We start from the raw sequence: 26,630 nt of genomic DNA on the forward strand, positions 1-26,630 counted from the left end.
ACGTTAGTTAATACCTGTAAAATTTATGTCCAGCCTCTTCGGAAAACATTTGAATCATAGTAGATTACCTGCCATGCTGAATGCCTAGAATCATGTGAAATATCGCGAATTCTTAAGTGTATAGTTTCTTTGATTAAATTTAATTTGGGTTACTTTACTTCGATTTTCTGCTACTTTTGGCTAATCATGAAAACGATGATGATATGATCAAATTGATGAATTGACACTTACAAACAAGCTCTGAGTAGATCTGGCATGGCTGGAACTGTGTTAATCTTGCAACAAATGACATTAAAAACTGGAAAGTACATGATGTGAAAACAGTCAGCGACCATAATGCCATGGATTTTGAAATATAACTTTCACATACACAAATAAAATACAGAGGATACTGAAATAAAAGTATGATTGGAAAAGTACAATGATACCAAAACAACTGGAAATAATTTACATTCCACAGCTACTGGATAGAAACAAAACATGGATACCCTCGTGATGGAACTAAATACAACATAAACTCAGCCACCAAGTGCACAACATTTAAAATCTAATACTTGAAGAAACCCTTACTTCGCACAAAAAAATAACAAAATAAGAAAATTAAAGACAGATATGCGGAAAGCAAGAAAAATTAAGTATATGTATTGGAACAAATATTGAAAAAGACAAAAGGGAACTCTCATATCAACTGAAATTCGCTAGAGTAAAGAAAAACAAATGATTACAAAATTATTAGAAGAGGATAATTCACACACAAAAACATTGAAGAAACAAATATGTATGTAATGCTCCTAAATGATGATTAAACAGCTGACAATGAGACGCACAAGGAAATTAATAATGCTTTCAATGGACCAAATCTCAACACACCCATCCTGTCTTTTGCGAAAGATGAGGTGAAATTAGATATCAGTAAATTAAAAAGGAACAACTCCCCAGGAAGAGATAATATTCCTTTAGAAATTGAACAAACACTAAAATAAAAACTATCAGATTACCTGACGAAATTGTCCAATGAATGTTTATCTAAAAACAAAACTATACCCTCTTGCTTGTTTGTCATAAGAAAGGACTCCAAATCTTACAGACCCATATGTGTAATTAAAAATAATCCACGAATTCCGGAGCATGATAGGAACAGCGGGTTACCAATTTGGTTTTACTAAGGAAGGATCTACATAGGATTCACTCTGTGCCCTGGAAGAAGCTATCGAATGTTCTGAGGCAAAATACCTAATTGGAATAATGCTAGACTTTTGATAAGCTAGGGTAGCCTCATTTCTTCAAAACACTAAAGGAGAAAAAATATCCTGGAACAATACATGGTATATTAACCCTTCGTGGGTTGCGTGAGAAAAATTACGTCTATGGTTGCGCACGGTCTTAGAGACCGGGATTTTAAAATATGCTATATGAATGGTCTAAAACATTTAATCTTCAATTATTACGATTATATATTTTCTTTCAACAATTGAGATTCTATAGAACTATAAAAATTGAAAATCTATAAATTTATAAAATTGCAGTCTTCGTTTGTCTGGCACGGAACTGTCGACCAGATTTTGAGAGAAATAGATACGGTCATAGCAGCGCATGGACTCAAGCAGCAAGAGGCTTCAACCAAACCTCCGTAACGGCTCGAATATCTTACAAACACTGGAAAAAAATGGTGGTGTGAAAGAGAAAGGTTTGAAACTCAGCTAGGAAGAAGGAGGGTGCTGAAAAAAAAAAACAAGCATTACTAAATAACGATGTTAAATCCACACACGCGGATCTAGAGACAGTGAGTGACCAACGCAGAGTTAAGAAACTACTGTACTAAGAGGAAGGTATACTTTAATTCCACACACATTATTGTATGAAATACCATAAATAGAGGTTTCCCACAGTGATCGATTCTGGCCCCAGAAATGTGGAACATGAATTTAGAACCAGCACTTGAAAAACTGAAAACCATACCGGAAAAAAATAAAATGATATCCTATGCAGAACTTGATTATAGTAATTGATGGAAACTCCCAAAAAAAATCTAGAAGAAAAAGCATGAATTGGCGTCAAGCATGGAGCTTCGTCTACGGGAAGCGCGCACTTTCGAGCCTCCTTGGGGAAGCGTAACAACGTTTTTCCTTAGAGTTTTCGGCCTGTGTATGGGACGGATGGCCAACCATCATCGAGAGGAAATTGGGGAGCTACGAATGAGTAGCGTAATTCGGTTTCGCAGACCTGCAACAACAACTGAGGTTCGTCGTGCTGTGCACACGTCACACCGAAATTGTTTGGATGATTTCTCACCTCAGTAGTAGTGGGAGTGAGGTAGTCGGTAGATAGACACTGGCCCTCAAGGGCAGTTGGGCCACGGGTTATTTTATTTATTAGTGTTTCATAGATACAATTACAATATTATGTACAGTGTCTCTCAAAAGTTTTAGGACAACGACATTTTAAACTAGGCAACCCAATTTACACAAGGCGTTGGTGGGTTGCGTGTAGAGTTAGGCTCAATTTCAGGGTTGCCACTTACACAATAGATATTTATAAAATACGCGAAAGAAATATAAACAAGTATTATTGTATAAAATTATTAAAAATATCACTATTATATCGCAATTGACAAAATTAATTCTCAAAGAAAAAAATAGCTTTCTTTGGTATTTCATCCCTGATGAGTCTACAGAAAGGAAAAGAGGTGAGAGAAAACGAGAGGTGACAAAGGAGAGGAGAAAGAGAAAGCGAAAAGAGAAGAGGAAAAGTAGAGGAGAGAAGAAAGAGAGGATAGATGAGGAGAGGAGATGTAGTGAGGAGAATGGAAGAAGGCTCTAGGAGAGATGAGGAAAATGGAGCAAACAAGAGAAAAGAGAAGGAAAACGAGATGAGAGAAGAGGAGACGAGAAGAGGGGAGTGGAGAGTAGAGTAATGGATAGAAAGAGAGAAGAACGAAAAGAAGAGGAGAAGAGTGCAGTGGAGTCGGAAATCTAAGACAGGAAAGGAGGTACGAGGAGTGGAGATGAGTGGGATGGAGATAAAATGCAAGAAAAGTAGGGAAGGCGATATGAGATAAAAGCAGAGCTGAAGGAGGGGAGAGGAGAAGGAGAATAGAAGAACAGAAGGGACTGAAGAGAAGAGGTAGTTTCAGAAAATATCGTCTCAGCGTCAAGAATTGATGCATTGGGTAAATTATCGACACGAAACATTCAATAACATTTTGAAATGTATTGGTGAATGTATTAGATCTGTTCGAAATGCCTTTCGGCTTCGTTCAGGGTACGATAAAATCGTTCATGTAAGATCTTTGATTTTACCTGCGATTATACCACCAAAAACATGAATGTAATTTTAATATTTATGAGAATTCTTCAATTTCTGTCCACTTTTCCGTGGAAATGGATATTTTGTAATTTAATATTTCCCCTGCCCATCGTTAATTCCAAACTGAATCATTCCGTTTCACACGGACCACGGACAATGAACACAATGGGATAGGTCTAAAACTTACGAAAATATTCTGTCACCGGAAGGGTTTGAACCTGATATTTTCTAAAACTACCTCTTTTCTTCAGTCCCTTCTGTTCTTCTCTTCTCCTTCTTCTCTGCTTTTATCTCTTATCACTTTCCCTACTTTTCATGCATCTTATCTCCATTCCACTCATCTCCACTCCTCGAATCTCCTTTCCTGTCTTAGATTTCCGACTCCACTGCACTCTTCTCCTCTTCTTTTTGTTCTTCTCTCTTTCTCTCCATTACTCTACTCTCCACTCCCCTCTTCACGTCTCCTCTTCTCTCATCTCGTTTTCCTCCTCTTTTCTCTTGTTTGCTCCATTTTCCTCATCTCTCCTAGAGTCTTCTTCCATTCTCCTCACTACATCTCCTCTCCTAATCTATCCTCTCTTTCTTCTCTCCTCTACTTTTCCTTTTCTCTTTTCGCTTTCTCTTTCTCCTCTCCTTTGCCACCTCTCGTTTTCTCTCACCTCGTTTCCTTTTTGTAGACTCATCAGAGATGAAATACCAAAGAAAGCTATTTTTTTCTTTGAGAATTAATGTTGTCAATTGCGATATAATAGTGATATTTTTAATAATTTTATACAATAATACTTGTTTTTATTATTTCGCGTATTTTATAAATATCTATTGTGTAAGTGGCAACCCTGAAATTGAGCCTAACTCTACAAGCAAAACACCAACGCCTTGTGTAAATTGGGTTGCCTAGTTTAAATTGTCGTTGTCCTAAAACTTTTGAGAGACACTGTACATGGATTTATGAAAGAATGGAATATGAACTACAAGACCAATTTATTAAAATGATGATTAATATTAATACTACTCTAACAACAAATCAAATAATAGAAATTATAATATATGCATTTACAACAACTTTTTCCGTAAAGGTTATTAAAATGTGTTGTTTCCAAGTGCTGTTTCAGGCCCTCACACAAAATAATAGATAATAAAATATATATATTTTTTTGCTAAACCCTCCAAATTTTCTATACCTTTAAGTTGGGGTACTCGCTACACGCTGTCAAGGTCTCTAGGTCTTGCGTTTGGTTGTTCAAATGTTATTGAACTCTATTTTCGGAGAAGTCAAACAGACATAGCATAGTAGTTACCTTATTCATGAAATGGCTCAATACTCATTTTCAATTTCAGAAAAAGATTGCCTATAAACTTTAATTCCTGCTCTTCTGACAACATAAAAATTAAGACATTTTAAGAATTTTGGATTTCTAAAAAAATAAAGAAGCCATTGTTGCAATTTTCGAAGGATTCTTACCTCTTTGTAAACATACGTTATATTCCTTTAACTAAACGATAATATTTTAAAACCTCTTTACAATATTATTCTATAACAATGTCAAGTCAAGTGAAAGGCGTTAGAAATTGAAAATATTAAAAGAGCTAGGTCATAGTTCAAATCATAACAGCATGCTCAGACTCAACCATTAGTAATTGTGTGGTCACCCACGTCAATAGTATTTAAGGGTTAAATAAGGGATATATACGGTGAACTGTATTTTAGTACATTGTCGAGAAGTTCGTAACTATACGGTATAAGAATATCCTGGATACAGCTTCAATATTCTTGTAATTTATACAAGAATATATTTTTCCACTTTTATATGTGTGATTTAGTTAGTTTATCAACGCTGAATAGTAGGTTTATTTTATAAGAACCCATACTGCTCCTTTCAGTAGAGACAAAATTGTAATCATTTTGTGTTAAAAAAGTTGTTCTTTAAAAATTCTTGACATAATACGTTCTGTATTTACTTACAAAATTTCATATTTAATAGTGTTAGTTATGTTATTTAATTTATGCTCACTGTTCAATTCACAAGAAGTACAAGAGTAATGTTTTCTATTTTTCTTCAACAGGACAATGGAATGGAAAGACAAACTATAATAGTTTTACAGATACTTTTCCATTTCTGGCAACAGCGACGAGAGTATATGTCAAGACAACCAAAGAGAACAGAGATGTTTTCATTTGTTTGTTGAGTGGAAGCAGCATATCTGAAACGACAGAGTACATATTGAAATTATCAAACTCAAAAGTTTTTATTTATAAATGCGGTGAACGTTTTATATCTTATCGATTAAGGTTGACAGTTGATATGCCCGGAGGGATTAGTCTACAAGGCTGTAGGATTGTTATAGAAGGCCGATATACGGGTAAAAATGTACGTATAACTTTTAAGTTTTCAAAATTTCTTGTAATTTAGAAAGAGAATATTTTAACCATAAAAGAAATGATCTAATTTTTATATTCGACCAATAATGTCCGCAACGTTCCTACCGCGCGTTACACACTACATGCCCCTGTACCCCAGGGAGAGATACAAAAGTTTACCCATATACGCTAGCATGTAGCCAGCCGTAGACAGAACTCAAAATATTTCAGGGCTTGCGAAGTTTAGTAAGGAAAGGTACAAAGTCCAACGGTAAAAACATTATTTACATTTACACCCGTGTAAATTACCAGTTTAGCACACTTACACCAGATGACGTCACTGCTTCGAAAGTCTAGAAGATAAGGGAGGGCAGGGATCATCAATTTATTCCTCGCAGTGAGGTGCCTGGTGAGTGTTAGGGATCTTATTTAATTTAGGGGCATCAATTAATGTGCGAAACCAATAGCAGCCTTTGTAGTCGTCAGGTGCCGCGCCGTCGGGGACAACATGCGATAGCGTCCAAGTCAATTTCGAGGGACGGGCAGAGGCCCGCGGGAGTCGTCCTAGCAATTGTAAGGAACGGGCCGGGGAGCCCGCGGAATCTCAAAGGTTTTGGGATCAAAGGACGCCGCGGGGTCACTCAGGCTACTGCAAGGGAAACGGACAGGTCCTTTGGTATGTCCAGGCAGTAACAAGAGCCGGCGAGGTAGAAATGATAGGTCTGGGAGCACCCACAAGAGTTGGGCTTAGGCCACCACGACCTAAGGGTAACACACCAAGGTCGTATTGGGCAGACCTTTTAGGTAGGTTGTATCACATTCCCAGTCCCCAGGTGACATATCTTTCATTCCCCGACACGGGGCCAGTCGTCACAATAGGTAGGGGATGCCGGTCGTGTCATTGCAAATGATCCAGGATTTTAGTTCGGGTACTGAGACGGTCATTGTTGTCGTACTTGTGCGAGCCGGAGATAAAATACCCTAAAATATTACAGTTTTGGCTTTAACTTCATTGTGTCGACTTAAGCTATAACAAAACACGAACAGCATTATACCTGATACCTGAAAACATCAAATAATAATTCGGACGAACGGTAAAATATAAATAGATTATATCAAAGAAAATATTGATATAACAAACATCTTACAGGTCCCCCTGATTCACTCTCTCATTCTCTCACTCATTCTCACTCCTGGAGTTTGTCACATGGGATTATACCTACATATCATGGACGTAATCAACGTACCATTTCCTTTTGGTTTAAACATTTACGTGAATTTTGGACATTAGTCTTGCCCGTTTCTGTGCTCATTTAAATCAAATATGCGCCAGCCCTCGGAAATCAATTATCTGAAACAATTAGGTCGGCGTAGTTGAACCTTTCGTTCGAATGAACGTACGCATCAAAGTCGTAAGCACGACATTTACCAATCTTCTCGGACGGGGGTAATACACACCAGCCTCTCTCGTCCATTGAGAACAATTACACCTTTACATAGTGATGCATAACTTAATCGGCTCTAGCTGCCGGAATACACAAATTAATCATCAGCGCGAGCAAATGATTACAACAAAAACACTATGTAATAAAGAATACTACACCTGCACGACCTTGCAATATAACATACGCTTTCAACTAACTAAACGACTAATCAGTCGACCTTTGACAAGCTAATTGAAGCAACTGGGCGGTTAGTTACACAAAAATGGAGCACACTTTGACAAGTTACACGGGAAATTAACGTAATAGACAATGCAGACAATCAAATTATTAAATATGAACATGAAATGACCTTTTATATAACATTACTAAAAAAATAACAGACACGGAAGTTAGGTTCGGGGTTCCTGAGTCACTTTGCAAATCAATGAGACTTCGGCTTTTATGGTACGGCGTTGATACAAACAATACATGCGTATATGGACATGAACCAGCTAAAGAATACTTTACCCAGACTCAGCTACATGGCGGGATAGTTCATCTTTTCATGATGAGGGGATTTGTACAAGGTTCCTTTGCGACGAAAATGTTTCTTTGAGGTCGACCGCGACGAAGGGTGGTTCCGACGATTTCACTTTCACAGGACGTCGCGTATCCCTTCTTCTCACAAGCGTCGGCTGTACGTTCCCACGCGTCGGTCCGGAATTTTTCTTGTGTATCGGGCATCTATCAGGCGTTGTCCTGGAGTCATCTCTCTCTCTCCCTCCCTCTCTCTCTCTTTCTCTCTCTCTCTCTCTCTATCTCTCTCTGTCTCTCTGTCTGTCTGTCTCTCTCTCTCTCCCTCTCTGTCTCGGGTTTCGGTCTTCTGTTCGGCGTCGATCTGCAATCATCCTTCTTGGAGTCGGGCGTTGGTTGGTTTCGCGGCATTGTGCGTCGGTAGTGTTGGCATTGGCGTCGGTTGGCTTCACCAGATGGTTGTGGCGCAACGTCGTTGTTGGTTTCGGGGAAGGGCGACGGCCCCCTTTCTCTATGGTGTTAGCCGCCATAGTTATGATAGTTCTTGTTTGGTACAAACAAATCACCGCGAATGGCTTCACAGGACAAAGCACACACTGATCACTTCAGATGCGGTCACTTGCTGAATGTCCGCAAATAGAACAAAGTCCGCGAAAACAAAACAATAAGTGCACGGGAGTCTAGCGTGGAGATGCTCTCTGTATCAAAATCCTGACAAACTGTGTGGCAATGAGATTCATAAATGTCGTTTGAAAATACGTTAAGATGGCTTGGGCGAGGTGTAACAACATAGGCCCTATTGTCTCGAAACGCGGTCAAAGGGCGTGTCTTCAGGTTGGTGCGGTGAATTAAGTTCTCGCCTGCCTTTCGCTTATCTGGGAATAAAGGCAGTTTCCCCTCCCGCATTGAATTCTCTTTTGGTCCTGACGAAAATAAATCCATCTTTCACCGTGACGAGTTGCTTTGGTTGCAAAAATGTCATGTACTTTGCCGTGTTGACGGCTCATGCTGTGACTCAGAAACCCTACTCTCCAACTCCCAATGTCTTGCTCGAGTATCAATTTTACCATATATGCATTGAAAATATTCAGATTACATAAACCAAACTTCACACTTTACACAAGTCAAACTATGATTAAATAAACAAAATGATAACAAGCGAACTGTGATTTTATACGTCACTGGATACCGTGACAAGGTTTTCTGCTTCTCTTCTACACTCCATAATAACCCAAATCCACAAATCTGGATCTTATACCTTAGGGTCTAACAATAGACTTTTTCCCTAACACCTACCTTGAGCAGAGTTTTAGAGATCGTAATAGAGAGGAAATTGACTACCTTCCTGGAAACAAATAATCTTATGTGTGATCAACAATTTGGATTCATGTGTACTCGGAATAATTATTACTTAGTTTAGTTACTGAATGGTGCGAGACACTGGACTGTAAAAAAAACTTCACGTGGTTGGTTTAATTTCCCTGGACGTATGCAAAGCATTTTATACTGTTTACCACAAAAATTAAAAGATAGATTTGGTTTGCACAGCAAAAAAATTCTCTAGATGGAACGTTTTCTCACGATTAGAAAAATTCAACGAAATAGGATGTTCACTTTCCACCCAACAGTCAGTGTCCTCCGGCATTCCACAAGGCTCTACACATGGCCCAAAATTATTCAACCTATTTATTGACGATATCACACTAATAAATTCAGATTATATAGATTACTATGTACGCAGATGACTGCCTTCTCGTCCATGTTGGAGAAAACGTACCAGGATGTAAGGGAGAAAATGGAAAACTCATTCCCGAAAGTACAAATTTGTACAACATCAACAACCTGAAGCTTAATGTTGCAAAGACGAAGACAATGGTGATTCACACCAGTAGTAATATATATTAGACAGTTCCAAACCATCTTTTTGGTCGTTTTCCATTTTCTTGGTCGAAATGCATTGTTACTTTTGTTTTTACAAACTTTTACGTCCTAAGTTAACCTACAAGTTTTGTTTTATGTCTACGTCTTTTTCTTTCTTACGAACTTTCACGATCTTATGTGATATAACTTAACCTATTCACTTTCTTTACTCTTGCAAATTTTCAACATATTTTTTCTTACGGTGACCTACTTTTTATTATTTTTACGATAATTTATGTGATAAACTAACCTACGTATGCATGTCTATTCTAATTTGCAAACAGATTTTGACCAAAAGGGTAATCGTTTGAGAAACATCCACTTCCGGTTGCTATTTTCAAAGGGAGGACATCAAGACGATGGTAACGCAAAAAAATCTGAACTCTCTAAGATCATCCTTTCGAAAGTTACAAGCGATGAAAAAAAAATCGGCAATTAACCCCCTCACCCTTGAGGGTAGGACCACCAAACTTGGTATATGTATTCTAGAGTCTCAAAATCGACAAGAAATACCTTACGTTACACAAAGGGGAAATTTTTCGATTTATTTTTGCCCTATCTCTCGCCGTTTTCGAGATATTCGCAATTTTAGTTTCTTTTTAACACTGGACTTGGGAAATATTTTCAGAGGTGGTTCCATGACGACGTACGCGATTTTTAATTTCCAGTCGGAGAGGACACAACTATACGATGCTATGGCAAGAAACCTCACGTCTCTGCGATCGTCCTTTCGAAACTTACAAAAACAAAATTTTCGGCATTTGACCCACCCTTGACCTCAGGACCTCCAAATTTTTCACGCGTATCGTTGAAATCGACAGGAGGGATATTTTTGGGGGGGATTTTTCTAGTTATTTTCGCGACATCTCTCGCCGTTTCCGAGATACGTCCACTTCCGGTTGCGATTTTTATGATTTTCGAATTTATATTATTTTTCCGGAAAGATCGAGGAATTTTGATAGACGATGACTACACAGCCATTTATGAGCAAAAAGTTGGAACTCTTTGGAATTTTGATAGGTGACGACAGAGCCATCTATTTTTCTGTATTACTTACAAGGCGTAAGCTATTGCACAACATTTTGCAACAAGTTATTACGTAAGGTGGTGACTCATATCTAACGTGGTCTCTTCTGATTGGTTGAAAAACTATCGCATTTATTAAAATGAGAAGTACCGGTGAGGGGCGTTGTCTCTCAGGTGTAGAAAATATGATGGTAGCTCGCCGGTAGGTAGTGTCTATTACCTCCGTCAATGGATCACCGCTATAGCTATGGCTGCAGGGGATTCCATGGGTTGGTGAAGATTCAGATTAATGTAAGTCACTTGACGGAAAATATCCCAATCCGTTGTGATTTTCTGAAGAGAATGAAGCCGATGGTAGTAAATACTTTGAGCCAGAGCAGTGAAGACTGAAAGGTGGTAACATATCAGTGAATCTTCGTCATGTATTCGTATTTCTGAAATATCTAGGAGTCCCCGTCCACGGAGGAAAATGTAGGATCTTTTGGAGCCGATAGAGAAAGCTCGCTGTATGTTAGAGCCTGGAGTAATACATTCCCGAAAGGCTTGGATACCCGGAATTACCAAGCAGGATGTTAGCATTGAGATCCTCGCAAACAATTCCGTGTGGTCCTATTTTATACAAAAGATGTATGTCCTGATAATCTAATGTGGTGGAAGATGGTGAATGGTAGAAGATTTTCATCCGTTGTATGGATGCGGATTCCAAGGACCTCTACAAAAAGTAAAGTAAACTGCTTTCCTGCGCTATGCACCTCGCCATGAACGCGTATAGGGGGTGTGTGGTTAGGGCGCCACACTTTCTTGATCACGACCGAAGGTGGGGGTGATGCGATCAGCACCACGGCCCTTGCCGCTTTCACCCTCCAAAGTTTCCTCCAGGTACACACTTGATATTACGCTGGGTGGGCACCGGAGCCGCTTGAACAGGTTAAAAAAATCCCTGTCCTCCCCCGCCGGGGATTGACACCGGTCTCTCACATGGTAGTCAGATGCCCTAACGACTGAGCTACCACGGCTTCAATAGGTCTTCTATATACTTAAATATTAACAAAGCCACATGGGCGGCATTCAATCCTTGCCTGGTCAGAATGATGAGACCGCCTTTCTAAATTCCAATTGTATCTTCTCGAAAAAGACGATATTAAGATCTCACCTACTTAATATGAGGTTTCTGGTGAGTTTCTGTGATCAGCGAGATGTCAACTTGTCAATTACACAGAATATGGTAAAGTTCTGGCGTTTGGTTGTTCAGGCCGTCAGCATTGTAGAACAAAAGATTGATCTGTTGCTAACGTTTCTCCGACTAAAAGCTGCCATCTGATTGCATTTCAAGCAGTATTTCGATGATAATACTAATTATTGACATCCCCGAAGTAGATTGAGACAATTGTTGTAGACTTCTGGAGAGATGTTTGCTAATTCTTCTTAAATTCCAGTGTTTGCCCATTTCCAGTAGAGTGTGCATTCCATCTTCCTTAGATGAATTGGATGGAGAAACGTGGGAACGTCGTCCTGCTCGAACTCGAGCATCAGCAGTGTTGTCATACGATATCGGCTGCGATATTGATGATGGTCGGAATTGAACCGGAGCTGGAGTCGAATATACTTTAACTGGTCGTGAGGGATGCGTGAAGCAGGAGCAAGCTGGTCGTATTCTTTGACTGGTTGACTGTACTGTAGATGATCGTTGATGTCGAAGTATTCCTGTAAAAATTCTGCACCCTCCATAATTTGCTGCATGATTTCATCTGCAGTTAACGCTTGTCGCGGAAACGTCATCTTTCAATACATATTCAGAGGTTTTGTGTGGTCTTCCGCATTCGACACACCTGGGAATGGTGAAGCATAGTATTTGCGTCTGTCTAAGCCGTTGGCAGCTATGGCACTCTATTACTATGGGCGGGCGGAAAGAACCACATTCACACTTTAGTATTCAAGATCTTCCATTTGGTATGTGCCCTCAGAATCTGAGGATGTTTGCAGGGTCATTAAATACAGATAAATCTTTCTACGGCTCTGACATTTGGGATCACTTTGTGTCATTTGCTGTACAGCTATAGCTTCGTAGCCTTCTTTCATTAGTTCACTCATAATCTCTTTGGGATCCAAATCGATTGGAAGTAATCGAAATACCACCTTCAAGGAGCGATTTTTTCGTTCGGGAGTGATCACCTATTTGATCTGCTAAAATTCCAAGATTGCTCGAAAGGGTTTGAATTCATTATCTAATGAAAATTCAAACCGAACACTATCAGCAGTAAAACGAACACGAGAATCATGTTTTAGATGTTGAATTGCGTTACTGGCTGTTAATATACGCAGATTAAAGGGGGACGGCTATAGTTCGCTTGGTAGTCGAATTTTGTAGCTGTTCTGCTAGTTGATATTCATTCTCATTGATCACCATTGAATCGTAATCTTGGTCGTCGTGGTTTACTGTTTTGGCGAGTGTCTCGTATCGATTAGAAACGGTAATCGAGTTTTGTAATATCCTCCTGTGGAGAGGACGATCCTGCTTTTCGAGAAGTAACAGGTTGTTAGCCTCCGCAATACTCGATACAGTCTTGTTAGGTCTGAAATGAGTTTCATCTGATTTCTGAGAGCTTATTCAACGTACTCGACACATTCTTGGTGCTGGGTTTTTGGAGATGGCAACACTATAAATAGATTTTATACGCTATGCAGTCAAGGACGAATCGGATGCATATTCTGAGATGACTAGGTTTTGCATGTTGTCCCGGATGTCGATAACTACGTATCGGAGACTCCGAGACGAGACTGTTCGTCATATAAATGCATCATGTACCCATACACCTATACTTGCACATTATTATCATTATATATATATATATCATATTTCTTTTAAATCGTAAGTTACTCTTTTATATAATCATTGTATCGAACATTCAGCACGTCTGCAAGTTCCCGCCAGTTTCAGAGAAGCCAATCAAAGTTAATTCGCCTCGCCCCTTTTTTCGAGATTCCACAAAAGGGGGCGGCTATATTTACACTTTCTCTGCCAGAAACAACTTTGTACTCCTCAACGTCTCGATATTTTCCATTCTTCCTTGCAACCAACCCACTCCTCCACGTCAGCATATAGAAACCGGACATGTACCAAACCCAAGCCGAACTGTGGATTTTGGCAGATGAGTGAAATCTGCGTGTGTTGAGAATTTGCAGTGTCGACAGCCTGTGTATAGAAGCTCGTGTTAAAAGTCTTATGCTGAACAGTCGGTGTCTAGGAACAGTACAGAAAAGTTGGCGTCATGAAGAGTCTGTGTTAAGAAGTCAGTGTCCGTCAGTGCTCAGAGTATTGCACATAACATTTGAGTCACCATGAACTGGATAGTTTTCGTCACGAAATAAACTACATCCTTTTACATATAAAAGTATATATGTACCTGGTAATTGTCCGGAAGGCAGATGTGAACTGAGACGTGTGCTTCTGCGGTCTGATGCATGGATGCATGTTCAGGAATCGTCACCGGAGGGCAGTGTGATTGACACCACGGACAGTTGGGACAACCAGGTTCCATTACGGCAGACAAGGGATACATCAATACACGAATCAGGGAAAAATGCGCTCTCGCAATAAAAGTGGGAAAAATGCTCCCTCCCAAGAGTAACCACATTAGAAAGTGGGAATAATGCGCCCAGCACAGAAATTAAGCGAGTCTGTGGCGCAAAGTTCAAGACGTTGGATTGGTACCGGACTACACGAATGACGAAGAAGTAAGGCTTCATGTCCGCATGTGCAGCGCTCTGGCAGTGATCCCCTGCGAGGACGTTGAATATGGGTGGCTTCAAATCCATAGTACGGCGCCAGCAGGAGAGAAACTGACAGCGTTTCTTGACTATTTTGTACAACAATGCCTGCAAAATCCAAATCTACCAGTTGATCTGTGGAGATGCAAAGCACCGCACGAACAATGCTGTCGAAGGGTGAAACAATAAGCTGCAGGAGAAAGTTCGACTTCATCCCAAATTCTACACCCTTCTGAAGACGCTGAAGGAGGAAGCGGAATACAGCGGATACAAATATGACAGGGTTAGCATCGGTTTGGAAGGAACGAAGAGGAAACGAACGTACATAAAACTGAATGAACAGATTAGCAAAATTTTACATACTTACAAAACAAGCACACCCAAGCACCTTACCAAGTGCCTAAGACGTCTGGAGTAAAAGATCGTCAACGGAGGTCACAAGAAATGGAAATACAAATGTAAATAAAAACCTTAATCAAATAAAATAAAAATTACAACATATCAAAAAGAAATTACAAAAGTAAAAAAAAATATGACAAAGACATCATCTCCAACTTCTAAACACGCCAGAAAAGATAATATTTTTACTGTACATTTTTTTAAAAAACTCTCTTTCCTGACAGTCCCAAGCCTGTGTTAAGTGTAAGGGGAAGCTGCGTCAAGGTAGTTTTAATCAACATATTATCATATTGATGAAGGTCGTCTGTGCTGGGCGCATTTTCCCAGTTTTCATTGTGGTTACTCTTGGGAGGGAGCATTTTTCCCACTTTTATTTCGAGAGCACAATATTCCCGGGCGCATTTTTCCCGACACCCAATACACAGCGCCAGGACATCGGAGTAAGTGTGACTGGAATCAAAATTAAGTGGAGGACATGAAATTCTTACTTTAGACAGACATGTAGTGAATCTTAAGAAAAGTACATATGTACATATTACAGTTCATATCAAACCCTCATATAATTTAAAAATACAACCCCCTCCTTTTCAATCATTTCAATAGTATTTTCTATTTGTTTATGTGCATCGTCCAGGTACAGCCGGATATCGAACCCTGTACAGCTTGGACCCCAACCGCCTATTGTTCGGTTTCAATCAAGCGGCCCAGGGGGAAAGAGCTAGACTGTACGGCCAGAAGAATCATCCCAATCGGCGCCGCATGAATGCGATGGGATATCATAGTTCTGATTGGCTGATCCGCTGGACCTATTGAAACCCTGGGTTACTGGTCGTATTTCATTATGGTTTCACGGGTCGCGGGAGATGCTTCTCTGGCCTGACTTCTCAGCCATAGCGCAAGCGCAAGGCTCTGACGCAGAACGATGTTCTACAGTCGGTGACATGTCAAAATGACAGTTCAATATTAAGCATTTTGTTTATTTAATTATATTATGACTTATGTAAAGTGTGAAGTTTGGTTTATGTAATCTGAATATTTCAAATGCACATATGGTAAAAATTAATATTCGAGCAAGACATCGGGAGTTGGGGGACAGGTTCTGAGTCACAGCACGAACCTTCAATACGGCAAAGTACATGATAATTTTTGCAACCGAAGCAGCTCGCTACGGAGGAAAGATGGACTTATTTTCGTAAAGACCAACAGAGAATTCGCCGCGGGAGGGAAAGCTGCTTTTCATCGAAACTTCACGGCAGACCAGGATTCACAGCTAGAGCCCAAGCTAGCGAGAACCGATGACACTCCCTTTGACATTTTTCGAGACAATGAACAGGGGTCATTTCCATCTCGCCCAAAAACCGAAGTCAACCTTAACGTCTTTTCAACGAACACTTTTGAATATCATATAAATTTGCAGGACTTCGAGTTCACCACACAGTTTGTCAGGATTTTTGTAGAGAGAGCATCTCGACGCTAGACTCCCGTTCACATATTGTTTTGTTTCCGTGGACTTTGTTCTTTTTTTGCGTATAGTGAGCGAGTTACCGATAGTGAGTTTACCAGTGTGTGCTTTATTCCGTGAAGCATTTCGCGGTGGTTTGTTTTTACTTAACGAGAACTATCATAACCATGACCGGCTAACACGATATAGAAACGGGGCTGACGCCCTTTCCGACGCCCACAACGATGCACCACCACCATCTGGTGAAGCCAGCCGACGCCAAACCCAACACCACCGACGCACAATGCCACGAACCCAACAATTGCCCGACGCCAAGAAGGACGATTCCAGTTCGACACACAACGGAAGCTCGGTACCATAGAGAGAGAGAGAAAGAGAGAAGGATGATTCGAGTTCGACGCCCAACAGAAACCCGGTAGCCAGGAATCGGCCATAACCAATTTCAGTACCCAACTACATGACTTAAACGAAAAATTCAAGAGGCTAATTGTCGATGTGAAGATCTATCCCTATTAGGACGCTGTTGTCCGTGCTATCGACGAACACCTGGAATCGGTGAACGGTAGATTGGAGGATGTGGAGAGCGAGGTTCGAACCAATGTAAACACCCTGAACGCCAGCATCGACAATCTCAAGTCCACTGTTGTCATCGAACTGTACAGCATTCCAAACAGGGAATTTTCCTCGCTCTTCCATCCGGGTGCCAAACTCTACATGCTGACTCCTGCCAAAGCCTATCACCAGTTTTTCATCGCTGGCACACTTCAGTTCGTCAAGGTTTCATACTGGTCTTTGCCTCACGCAACGTACTACCCAACCATGACCGTAACGAACATCAGTGACGAGCCAAAAATAAGAGAAGTGGAGTTGGTCGATTTTACCCACCCCGAAACACGCGAGACTGCCTATGCCGAAGATGCCACTCAAATTATCGACATAGAAATAGGTGATAAGCTGTACATAGAAAACCCGGCATTGTCTGCAGCCAGAAATCCCATTCAAGCTATATTCTTATTTTCGCGCAATGTCTAGGCAAGCTATTGTGAACGAGCTGCACACACCTGCACGGCGAAACTACAAAGACTGGCGGTAGTGACCAAAGGCATAGACGACTTGTGGGAAGCTGACCTTGTGGAAATGAGCAGTGGCAACTTAAAAAATTTACATAGAATCAACAAGGGATACAAGTATCTTCTCACTGTTATAGGCACATTTTCAAAATTTGCGTTGGCTTTACCCCTCAAGGCAAAAACAGGAACCTGCGTAGTGGAAGCATCCAAAACTATTTTCGATGAAAGTGGCAGGCGACCTTGATTTCTTCAAACAGACAACGGAAATGAATTCTACATCTCTGTCTTTCGACAATTTATTCAAAAACAAAATATTCAACATTACTCCACCTTTAGTCACATCAAATCCAGCATAGTTGAATGTTTCAACCGAACTTTCAAAACACGGATGTGGAACCAATTCACGCTTCAGGGGAATTTCAAGTGGCTCGACATGCTTCCGGTACTCGTTAACAGCTATAATCACAGTTTGCATCGCACGATAAAGATGAAACCAGCTGACGTGAACAAATCTGACGAGCGCCGTTTAATTTCTACGGTTTATTGTCCAAAGTACAAATTTACAAGCAAGAAACCGAAATACAAAATTGGAGATCAGGTGAGAATCAGTAAAGTTAATCGTTAGGGGGCAAAGCCTTACCCTTTCACGATATATATAAATAACATACTATCACCATGAAGCCCAAAGGTGTTGTTTACCAAATACCCTACGCAAACCTCAAGTCTCTCGGAGCTCTTGATGGATTGCTTACCAAAAAGCAGCGCGAGAAGAAACATTCCTGTTTGGCAAAAGGTCGTGGAATGAAATTGCTGCTTAGCATTCCTCAGTTGAGGAGGTTACAAGGTTCGCGAAAGCAGCGAGAGACTGGAGGTTTCATATTCAGCATCCCGACTATCTTGGCCGCATTGAGTGCTGTAGGCAGTTTGGCAGGAGACAGTGCCGCCATTGCCAAGACCGTCATCGATGCAAAAAAGAACAAGGCCGAGTTAGAAGAGCAGAAACGCCACAACCTGGCTATGGAAAAGAAGGGGAAAGGTGTGACCAAAAAGCGAAAGAACAACCTCGAAGCTTTGAAAAAGTTTAAAAATAAGAACTTCGATATTGAATCTTTGATCGAATCGTTGGGGGTCAAACATTTCAGGGGCGTTTTCATGTCTGATTCTCTACCTTCTGTTGTAAAGAAAAAAGAGTGTGGCGTGGTTAACCTAGACAGTTACGAAAATCCAGGTACACATTGGATATGCTACCCCAAAGCCAACAACAAAGCATTTGTTTTCCATTCATTCGGAGGCACGCCACCTGCTGGGTTGGTAAAGTATCTCAGTGTTGTCAACCTCTACTACAATGACGAACGCATCCAGGGTTTCAGCGATGTGAACTGTGGCCATCTCTGCGATTCCATGCTTGTCTTCCTCTCGCAATTAAATAACCCAACGATCGAGGATTTCCAGAAAGCATTGTGGCACCTAAAGCACTATGGGAGTATTCCATCTCACAAGCGAGACTTCGCTTCTGAAACTCACATTGCATGACGATATCATCTATCCTAAATCTATTGATCTTCGTGCATTCTACAGCATGTACCTGATACCTAACGTGACGGTACACAACAATACCATCAAAATTGGCAGCGAAAAAATCAGCATCGCCCCTGGCCAGTACAATCTGTCTACCTTGCAGGCTCATTTACCAAGAAGTGTATTGCTATCGCAAAATTCTGTAACTCACAGGGTGGAACTAGTGTCTGCCACGGAAACCGTAGACCTGTGTACCATCGGAGAGCTTTTGGGATTCGAGAACAACACAAAGCTCGAACCTGGCATCAAGCACATCGGTGCTAACATTCCTAAATTTCTAGCCATCGAGACTCTGAATATACATTGCAATGTGGCAGGAGGTATGATCACCAAACCCTCGGACGGCATCCCAGGGAGTCACAAGCAGACAGGTATTATCGCTACGTTCAAACCAAACTCTGAGTTCATGGAGCCAATTATCTACACACCCTCCCCACCGATATACTTTCCTGTATCTCGTAATCGCATAGACAACATAGAATTGGCAATTACCAACGAGAAGGGAGAGGTGGCTGATTTTGCAGGAGCCACGACCACTGCCGTCGTGGAGGTTAACATATAATAACTAACCATCATGGAGCAAATCGAAAGTTACGATTTGCAGTCCTTCCCTCCCAATAATCGCACGTTTGCCAACCTCAATGAAGCGAATCGAGAGATAGAATACGACGTGGACGTCGGGGATGGATTTATTCACCCTGAAGTTTGATATTGTGAAGAGAGACAACGGCGAAGCATTTCTTGCCAATGCAATTTTAAGACTTGTAGATAATTTTGTGCCGTACCTATTCTCGCAGGTGGAAGTTAGAAAGCATGGCACCGTAACCGATAGGGTTGACTACTCCGGGATTACCTCTACAGCTGTGGGAACACTGAAATTCTCCAAGATCGATGCAGCATACTACCAGGCAGGGGGATTCGAAGCAGGTACAAAAATTAAAACTCAAAGTCACACAGTACTGTTTCCCATGCGCCTGCTTCCTGGCTTCTTCTCCGACTACACAGAGATTATGTGGAAGGGTGGTTTGCGCGTCACTTTTCGCAGAAGCGCCAACGACAACAATGCGCTGATACGTTACAGAACCTTGAGTGCAGACGGTTCAGCACTTCCCAACACACTACCTGATCCTGCCAAGTGCATCATCCAGTCCATGGAGCTGCGCATGCCCGTAGTGGAATACGAAACTAACTACGCTCTCAAGTACAAAGCAGACATTTTGAAGAATCCCCAAGAACCCATCCAATTTTACGGTTACCAGTGCATGCAGAAACCTGCTTCCGGCAACCATTTTGAATTTGACGTGACCACACAGTTTAACAGCATCCGGTACGATATGCCAGAGTTTGTGGTCGTGCTCTTCCAGACGGGGGAGGACAACAATCAAGAAAAAGATTCGAGTCAGTTCGACAATTGCAAGATCAAGAACATCTACCTCAAAAATGGCAGGAACGAGATATTCCCGCGTGAGAACTACAACCTGAATATTGCAAACGACGACTACCTGAAACTGTACGAGGCATACACAGCTTACAAGAGGGTGACCTCTGCCAATGTGGACGTGTACTACAACCCCAATGAGTTCATAGCTCGCAGACCCATGTTCGTCATTAACACATCGAAGATAAAGCAGGTGGTTGTTAACGATCGACCAACATCAAGATTATCTGTGAGTTCCACGATGCTTTGCCCGCCAACACCCTGTGCAGCGTCATTCTTATTGCAGAGAAAACTTTTGTGTATGATGTCAAGAATGAAAGAGTGACCGAACAGTTTTAAGTACAAGAAAAAAATCGCATAATTCTATAAAAATTATACGTAGGTTCAAATATTAAATTTTTTGTTAACCTGCAACGCAGTGTCCAGGAGGTAATGCGAAGAACATACTTCATGGAGCATCTTCTTACATTTGTGGAGAATTTTTTTTGAGAATAATCTGGAAAAAAATAATAAAATTTAATTTTGATGCATTTTTAGAAATAATCACACTTGAGCGCTCAAAAGAAACTGCCTCTTTTGGCCCTGCGTGTGCCCATTTTCACCCCGTAGGGCATGGCAGGGAGTTAGTTTCATAAAAAAATCCCAAAACTCCATCTGTTTGCATTTGAAGATAAACACTATTGTTCTAGTATCTTGGCTATATTAAATTGGAACTTCTGTTACATGATTTTTTTTTTCATACATACTATCTACTTCATTTGAGGCATTTCGCTTTCCTCTTGGTCGACGGTTGTGGGACAGGTGCTCCAACGACTTTGCATGTTGTTATATACCTTTTCAGATGACCAATAGTAATATGTTTACCGCACCTGGGACATGGTTCTGTAGCGGTCACATGCTTACCAGATACACAGGTACGGCGATGTCTTTCGAAATTTTTACTTGAAACACTAGTTTCACACATAGGGCAAATTTTTACCGATTGTATCTTGTTGAAAAAAAATATTTGTGGGGTATGTTATATTTATATATTTAGTGGAGTGTCACAAAATGAATACTTTGTAAAAAAACCTTGGAAGACTAATTCACGATGGTGCTGGGTTTGGTGTGTTATTTATGTATATGCTATTCTTGCATGACATACATATATGTGGAGGACCCGTGGCGTTACAAGAGCCCCCTGCCTCCCAAGAGGTTTGGTTAGCATGCAATAGATCAGTATGCTAGAAAAAAATAGAGGGGGTAGAATCGATTTTATTTGCCAGTCGAATAGTTCTCGTCGAATCCTATCCAACAAACCTAAAATCATCATCCTAGCTCAATTAGGAGCCAAGAAAATCAATATCCTGGAAAAACGTATTAAGTTTTTTGTCCTAAGAAAATTTTCTTGACAGACCGGAATTGACATACCGGAAGTCGATTTGCTTAAAGATTAAGATATTTGTCTTAAGACGTTTTCCAATACGCTGGGAAGCAACTTGTCAGTGTTGCCAACTCCTATTTGCAGGTTAGCTTCGCCTGTGAAATATCACATGGTGAAAATTTCTTGGGGTGGGATGGCAACACTGCGACTCACTTGGTGTTTCTCAAGCAGGCTTATCCTACTACTCTTACTAACAAATATTTATTTTATTTTCAAGGTAATTTAAGTAGTTTTTTCACATAGATTGAATTCTTACTTAATTGTGCGTTTTGGTTTTTTTGTATTTTCCCGAGAAAATTTAAATGTATATACCTGAGCTGAAATATTCTATTATATATATAACTATTGTTTTTAAGTTACATTTTATCAACTATTTTAATTATCTTATTGAATTTTGAGTCGATAGTGCGTCTTATTGTTATTTACTTACTTTTTCGATTTGCGATTTCTCTAGAAAAGCATATTTAAAAAAATGTCATCAACCAATTTCATCAAATGTGTTATTTGTGGGAAATCAATCACCAAAACTAAAATATTAGCAAGCATAGGGCAAGATGTAGCGAAACAGGTTCAACAATAAATCGTTTGTTACCTACTAAGCCTTGTCCTCAATGGGAAAAAATAATTACATTGCACATTTAAGTAAACACCTGAAAATTATGCAGTGCATCAACCGGACATGGAACATTGAAAAGAAAAATTGATCATCCTGAAGCTGAAGTTTCTACTTAAAAAAAAATAATATGTCTCATGACCAAAAGGCGATTAGATCTGCATTCAACAACCAACTCCTGGATTTTATTTTTATTTCGAAACCAGGCTGTGATATTTCTAGTTTCTTGAATGCAATTAGAACATCTATCATGAATATTTTGAAAAATAAACTGGAAAACAACTCCATAAAAGTATATGTTTATCTAATCTGTAAATATGAGAAAACCAATGTTACAAGAATTTTTTTTTTCACAAAACGAAAAACCAAGTTCTTTATTTGGCATGACAATGATAATTTAAAATTTTTTATTCTAATCTTACTAGTGAATTGGTTAGAAAACACGACGGGTTCGAGGGTGAGAGCTCGGGTTGGTCTTTATGCGTAAGTCCTCACAGATTAATCGCTTATGTAAACAAATTTACACCTTTTTCTGCTTTCAGCTACGTTCCACTTCCGGTAGAAATTCAGCATCAGAGAGCCGTGCTGAATGTTCATAAGACTGACAATGAGTGTTTTATGTGGTGCATTTTAGCAGCACTTCACCAGGTTCATTGTTCAAATAATCCATGTCAGGTTAGTCATTACACGCAATATGTAGTCGAGATTGAATATGCTATGACAGGCATGATATACCCTGTTGCTATTTATGACATAACAAATTTGAAAACAGGGCACGAAATGGAGAAGAAAAACGATTAGCTATAAATGTTTATTCGTATCCTTCAGTTAAGCCTCTTGTGTATCCCGTTAGGATAACTAATATTGTTGATGACTAAGCCGTGGAAATCAATCTGCTTCTTATTGCTGACGATGATGTTCATCATTACACGCTAATTCGTTCACTCTCCCGCTTGGTCAGAAGCCAAACAACCAAGTTTAATGGACACATCTAAGTTTCACCAAGATGTTTAACCGTATTCGACCATCTTGACCAACGTAATTACCAATATTTTAAAAATCAAGAAAATAATAACTAACTAACTCTCTAGCCTTCTTAAACCCGAAGGTTCATAGCTGCAGCAACACAGGCCTTCCATCTTTCCCTATCTTGAGCAAGTTCTATATAATCTTTTCCATCCCTACCGACTTCCCTTAGGTCCATCTCAATGTTGTCCCTCCATCTTCGTCTTGCCCTTCCTACAGGTCTCTTACCATCAGGTTTCCCAACAAGAATCCTCTTTCCTCTCCCATTCGTGCCACATGGCCTGCCCATCTAAGTCTTCTTGATTTAATTATTCTTATAATATCTGGACATGAATACAAATTATGTAGTTCTAAATTATGTAACCTTCTCCACTCACCTGTCTCCTCATCTCTTTTAGGTCCAAATATTTTCCTAAGGATCTCATTTTCAAATACTCTCAATTTATGTTCCTCTTTCAATGTAAGGGACCAAGTTTCACATCCATATAATACTACACGTAAAATTACTGTTTTGTATATTTTAACTTTTAGTTTCTTAGATATTAAACGAGAAGACAAAAGTTTATGAAGAGAGAAGTAACATGCATTTCCTGAATTAGGCCTACTTTTTATTTCCTCTTTAATATAATTTTCATTTGATAATATTACTCCTAAGTATTTGAATTTGGAAACTGGTACAAACTAGTTGTTATCAATAATTAGATTTGAATTATTATCTAACACTTGGTTTCGGCCTGCAAGCATATATTTAGTTTTCTCTTTGTTAATTCCAAACCTATCTCTTTAGCAGTTTTGAAAAATATTTTAGAATTATTCTTAATTGTATTCACATCATCCACCAGTAAGTCTATATCATCTGCATATGCTAACAACTGAGTCACACCATTTAATTTTAGTGCTTCTTTAGTTTCTTTTACCTTCCTAACTGCACATTCTAAGGCAAAATTAAAGATCAATGGAGATAATTCATCTCCTTGTTTTAACTCATCATGAATTGTAAATTTGTCAGACATATTAATACCCACACGAATTTTACATTCTGTTTCACTGGTGCATATTTTTATCATACTAACAAGCTTCTTAGGTATTCCAAACTCGACTAATATATTATATAATTTATCTCTTTTGACTGAATAATATGCTTTTTTGAAATCAATGAATAGCTGTTGGACATTTTGATTATTTTCCCACTTTTTTTTCAAGTGTCTGTCTGATGTGAAAATTTTGATCTGTAGTTATTCTGTTGCGTTTAAATCCACATTGATAATCACCTATAATTTCATTGGCATATGGGGTTAGTCTTGTTAAAAGAATGTTAGATAACATTTTGTATGTTGTTGAGAGTAGAGAAATTCCAAGGTAATTATTGCAGTTCATTTTATCACTTTTCTTAAACACAGGAACAATTATGGATTCTTTCCACTGTTGAGGGATTTCTTCTTTATTCCATATTAAACAAATTCATTTATGAATTTTTGACATATTAATGAATTTCCACCATATTTAATTAACTCAGCTGGTATTAAATCAATGCCAGGTGCTATGCTATTCTTTAGCCCTTTAATAGCATCTTTAACTTCAGTCAAGTTAGGTTCTGGAACTAAAGGTTCTGATATGTGTCCTTCATTTACTTCTGATTTATCTCTTACATGGACATTTAAAAGGTCATTAAAGTAGTTCATCCACCTATTTAGAATATCGCTTGGTTCAGCTAGAAAATCACTATTTTTATATTTAATCAAGTATACTTAAGTTACCACCCTTTTCTAAACTCATTTACACCTTTACATAAATCTCTGAAATTTTTATTTTTGCTGTTTGTTTCAATTTCGTTAATTTTGCTTTTCACGTAATCTCTTTTTTTACTTCTTATCTCTTTTTAACTTCTCGCTTTATTCTATTATAATTGTTTAGATTTGTATCATCAGAGTTTACCACCTAAGTCTAGCCTGATTTCTTATTTCTATTAGATTATGACATTCGTTAACAAACCATTGCTTACTTTTTCTCGGTTTATGGTATCCTATACTTTCTGTAGCTGCTGATTCTATTGCATTACGTATGTGCTCCCAATTCTTATTTACGTCTGTTTCATTTATATTTTCATCATCACGTAAATCCTGCAAAACATCAAATCTATTTTCAGTTTAATTTGGTAATCTTCCTTAATTCTTTCATCAGTAAACTATCCTGTATCAAATTTTAGAACTTTTAGATTTGTTGCTTATGATTTATCACTGAAAGTCTTTCTCTTAATTTAGCAATTACTAAATAATTGTTACTGCCACAGTCAGCAGCTCTATGTGTACGAACGTCAATTATACTAGTATGCCTTCTCTTATCAATGAGAATATGATATATCTGATTATGAGTTTTACCATCTGGAGAAGACCAGGTAAATTTATGGATATCTTTATGTTTAAAAGTGGTACTTTTCACAATTAAATTCTTTGAGGTTGCAAAAGTAATCAATTTTATACCATTATCATTACTTAATTCGTGAAGACTTTCTTTACCAATCGTGGATTTAAATGTCTCTTCTTTGCCAATCTGTGCATTACAGTCACCTAACAGAATTTTCATATCATACTGAGAAAATTTATCAAAGACCTGTTCTAACTCTGTATAAAAATCATCTTTAGTATTATCATCTTTATCTTCCGTTGGTGCATGTATGTTTATTAAAATAATTTTACACCACCTACACTGTAAAACTGCATATGATATCCTTTCTATAATAAATTCTATCTCGAACGGAAGTTTATTAATTATATCATTCACTAAACCTCGACCCTCTGATATATTCTAGAATTTAGGAGTTAAAGTATTGATAATTTTAATTAAGTATCCTATACCTTTAAGATCGTTTACAATAAAATTAGGTAATTTGTCACTAATCATGTTTACAATACCCATATTCTCATTATTGAAATTTTTGTTCCCAGCATTTTCCTCCCCTGCTATAACGAGCAACCTATCTATAAGTTTTATCACATCGTTTACCCATACAAATTCCTTAGGTGATGTATTGTATTGTTTTATACCACTATCGGTTTTCAGTTGATTCCAGATAGGTTTAATCAGATTTTTGTATTTATCCCCGCTGCTCGATTTCACACGCTTTTGACTGGCATCGTTATTTTGGTACAAAGCATCAGAGAGTGTCAAAATTTCAGAGTAACTTTGATAGACATCGTCTGTAAAAATTTTTGGTTGTTTTTTGGTAATGAGCTCCCATAGTCCTTTGGTACCAGGATATCTGGACCAGCTGTTTCTCCCACCCA

General features: G+C 39.1%; 1 protein-coding gene across 1 annotated transcript in view; it reads left to right on the forward strand.

The window, feature by feature from the left end:
- The window catches only part of LOC145994361 (uncharacterized), a 389,770-nt gene that overhangs the window by 128,867 nt on the left and 234,273 nt on the right, over positions 1 to 26,630 (forward strand). The window contains exon 5 of the mRNA XM_083130476.1: positions 5,371 to 5,675. Within this exon, the coding sequence (XP_082986602.1) occupies positions 5,371 to 5,675 (305 nt within the window). The remainder of the gene's footprint in view (positions 1 to 5,370; positions 5,676 to 26,630) is intronic.

This window comes from Lepisma saccharinum, chromosome 10 (genome assembly GCF_977018435.1).
Source record: "Lepisma saccharinum chromosome 10, izLepSacc3.1, whole genome shotgun sequence".
NCBI classification, from domain to species: Eukaryota; Metazoa; Arthropoda; class Insecta; order Zygentoma; family Lepismatidae; genus Lepisma; species Lepisma saccharinum.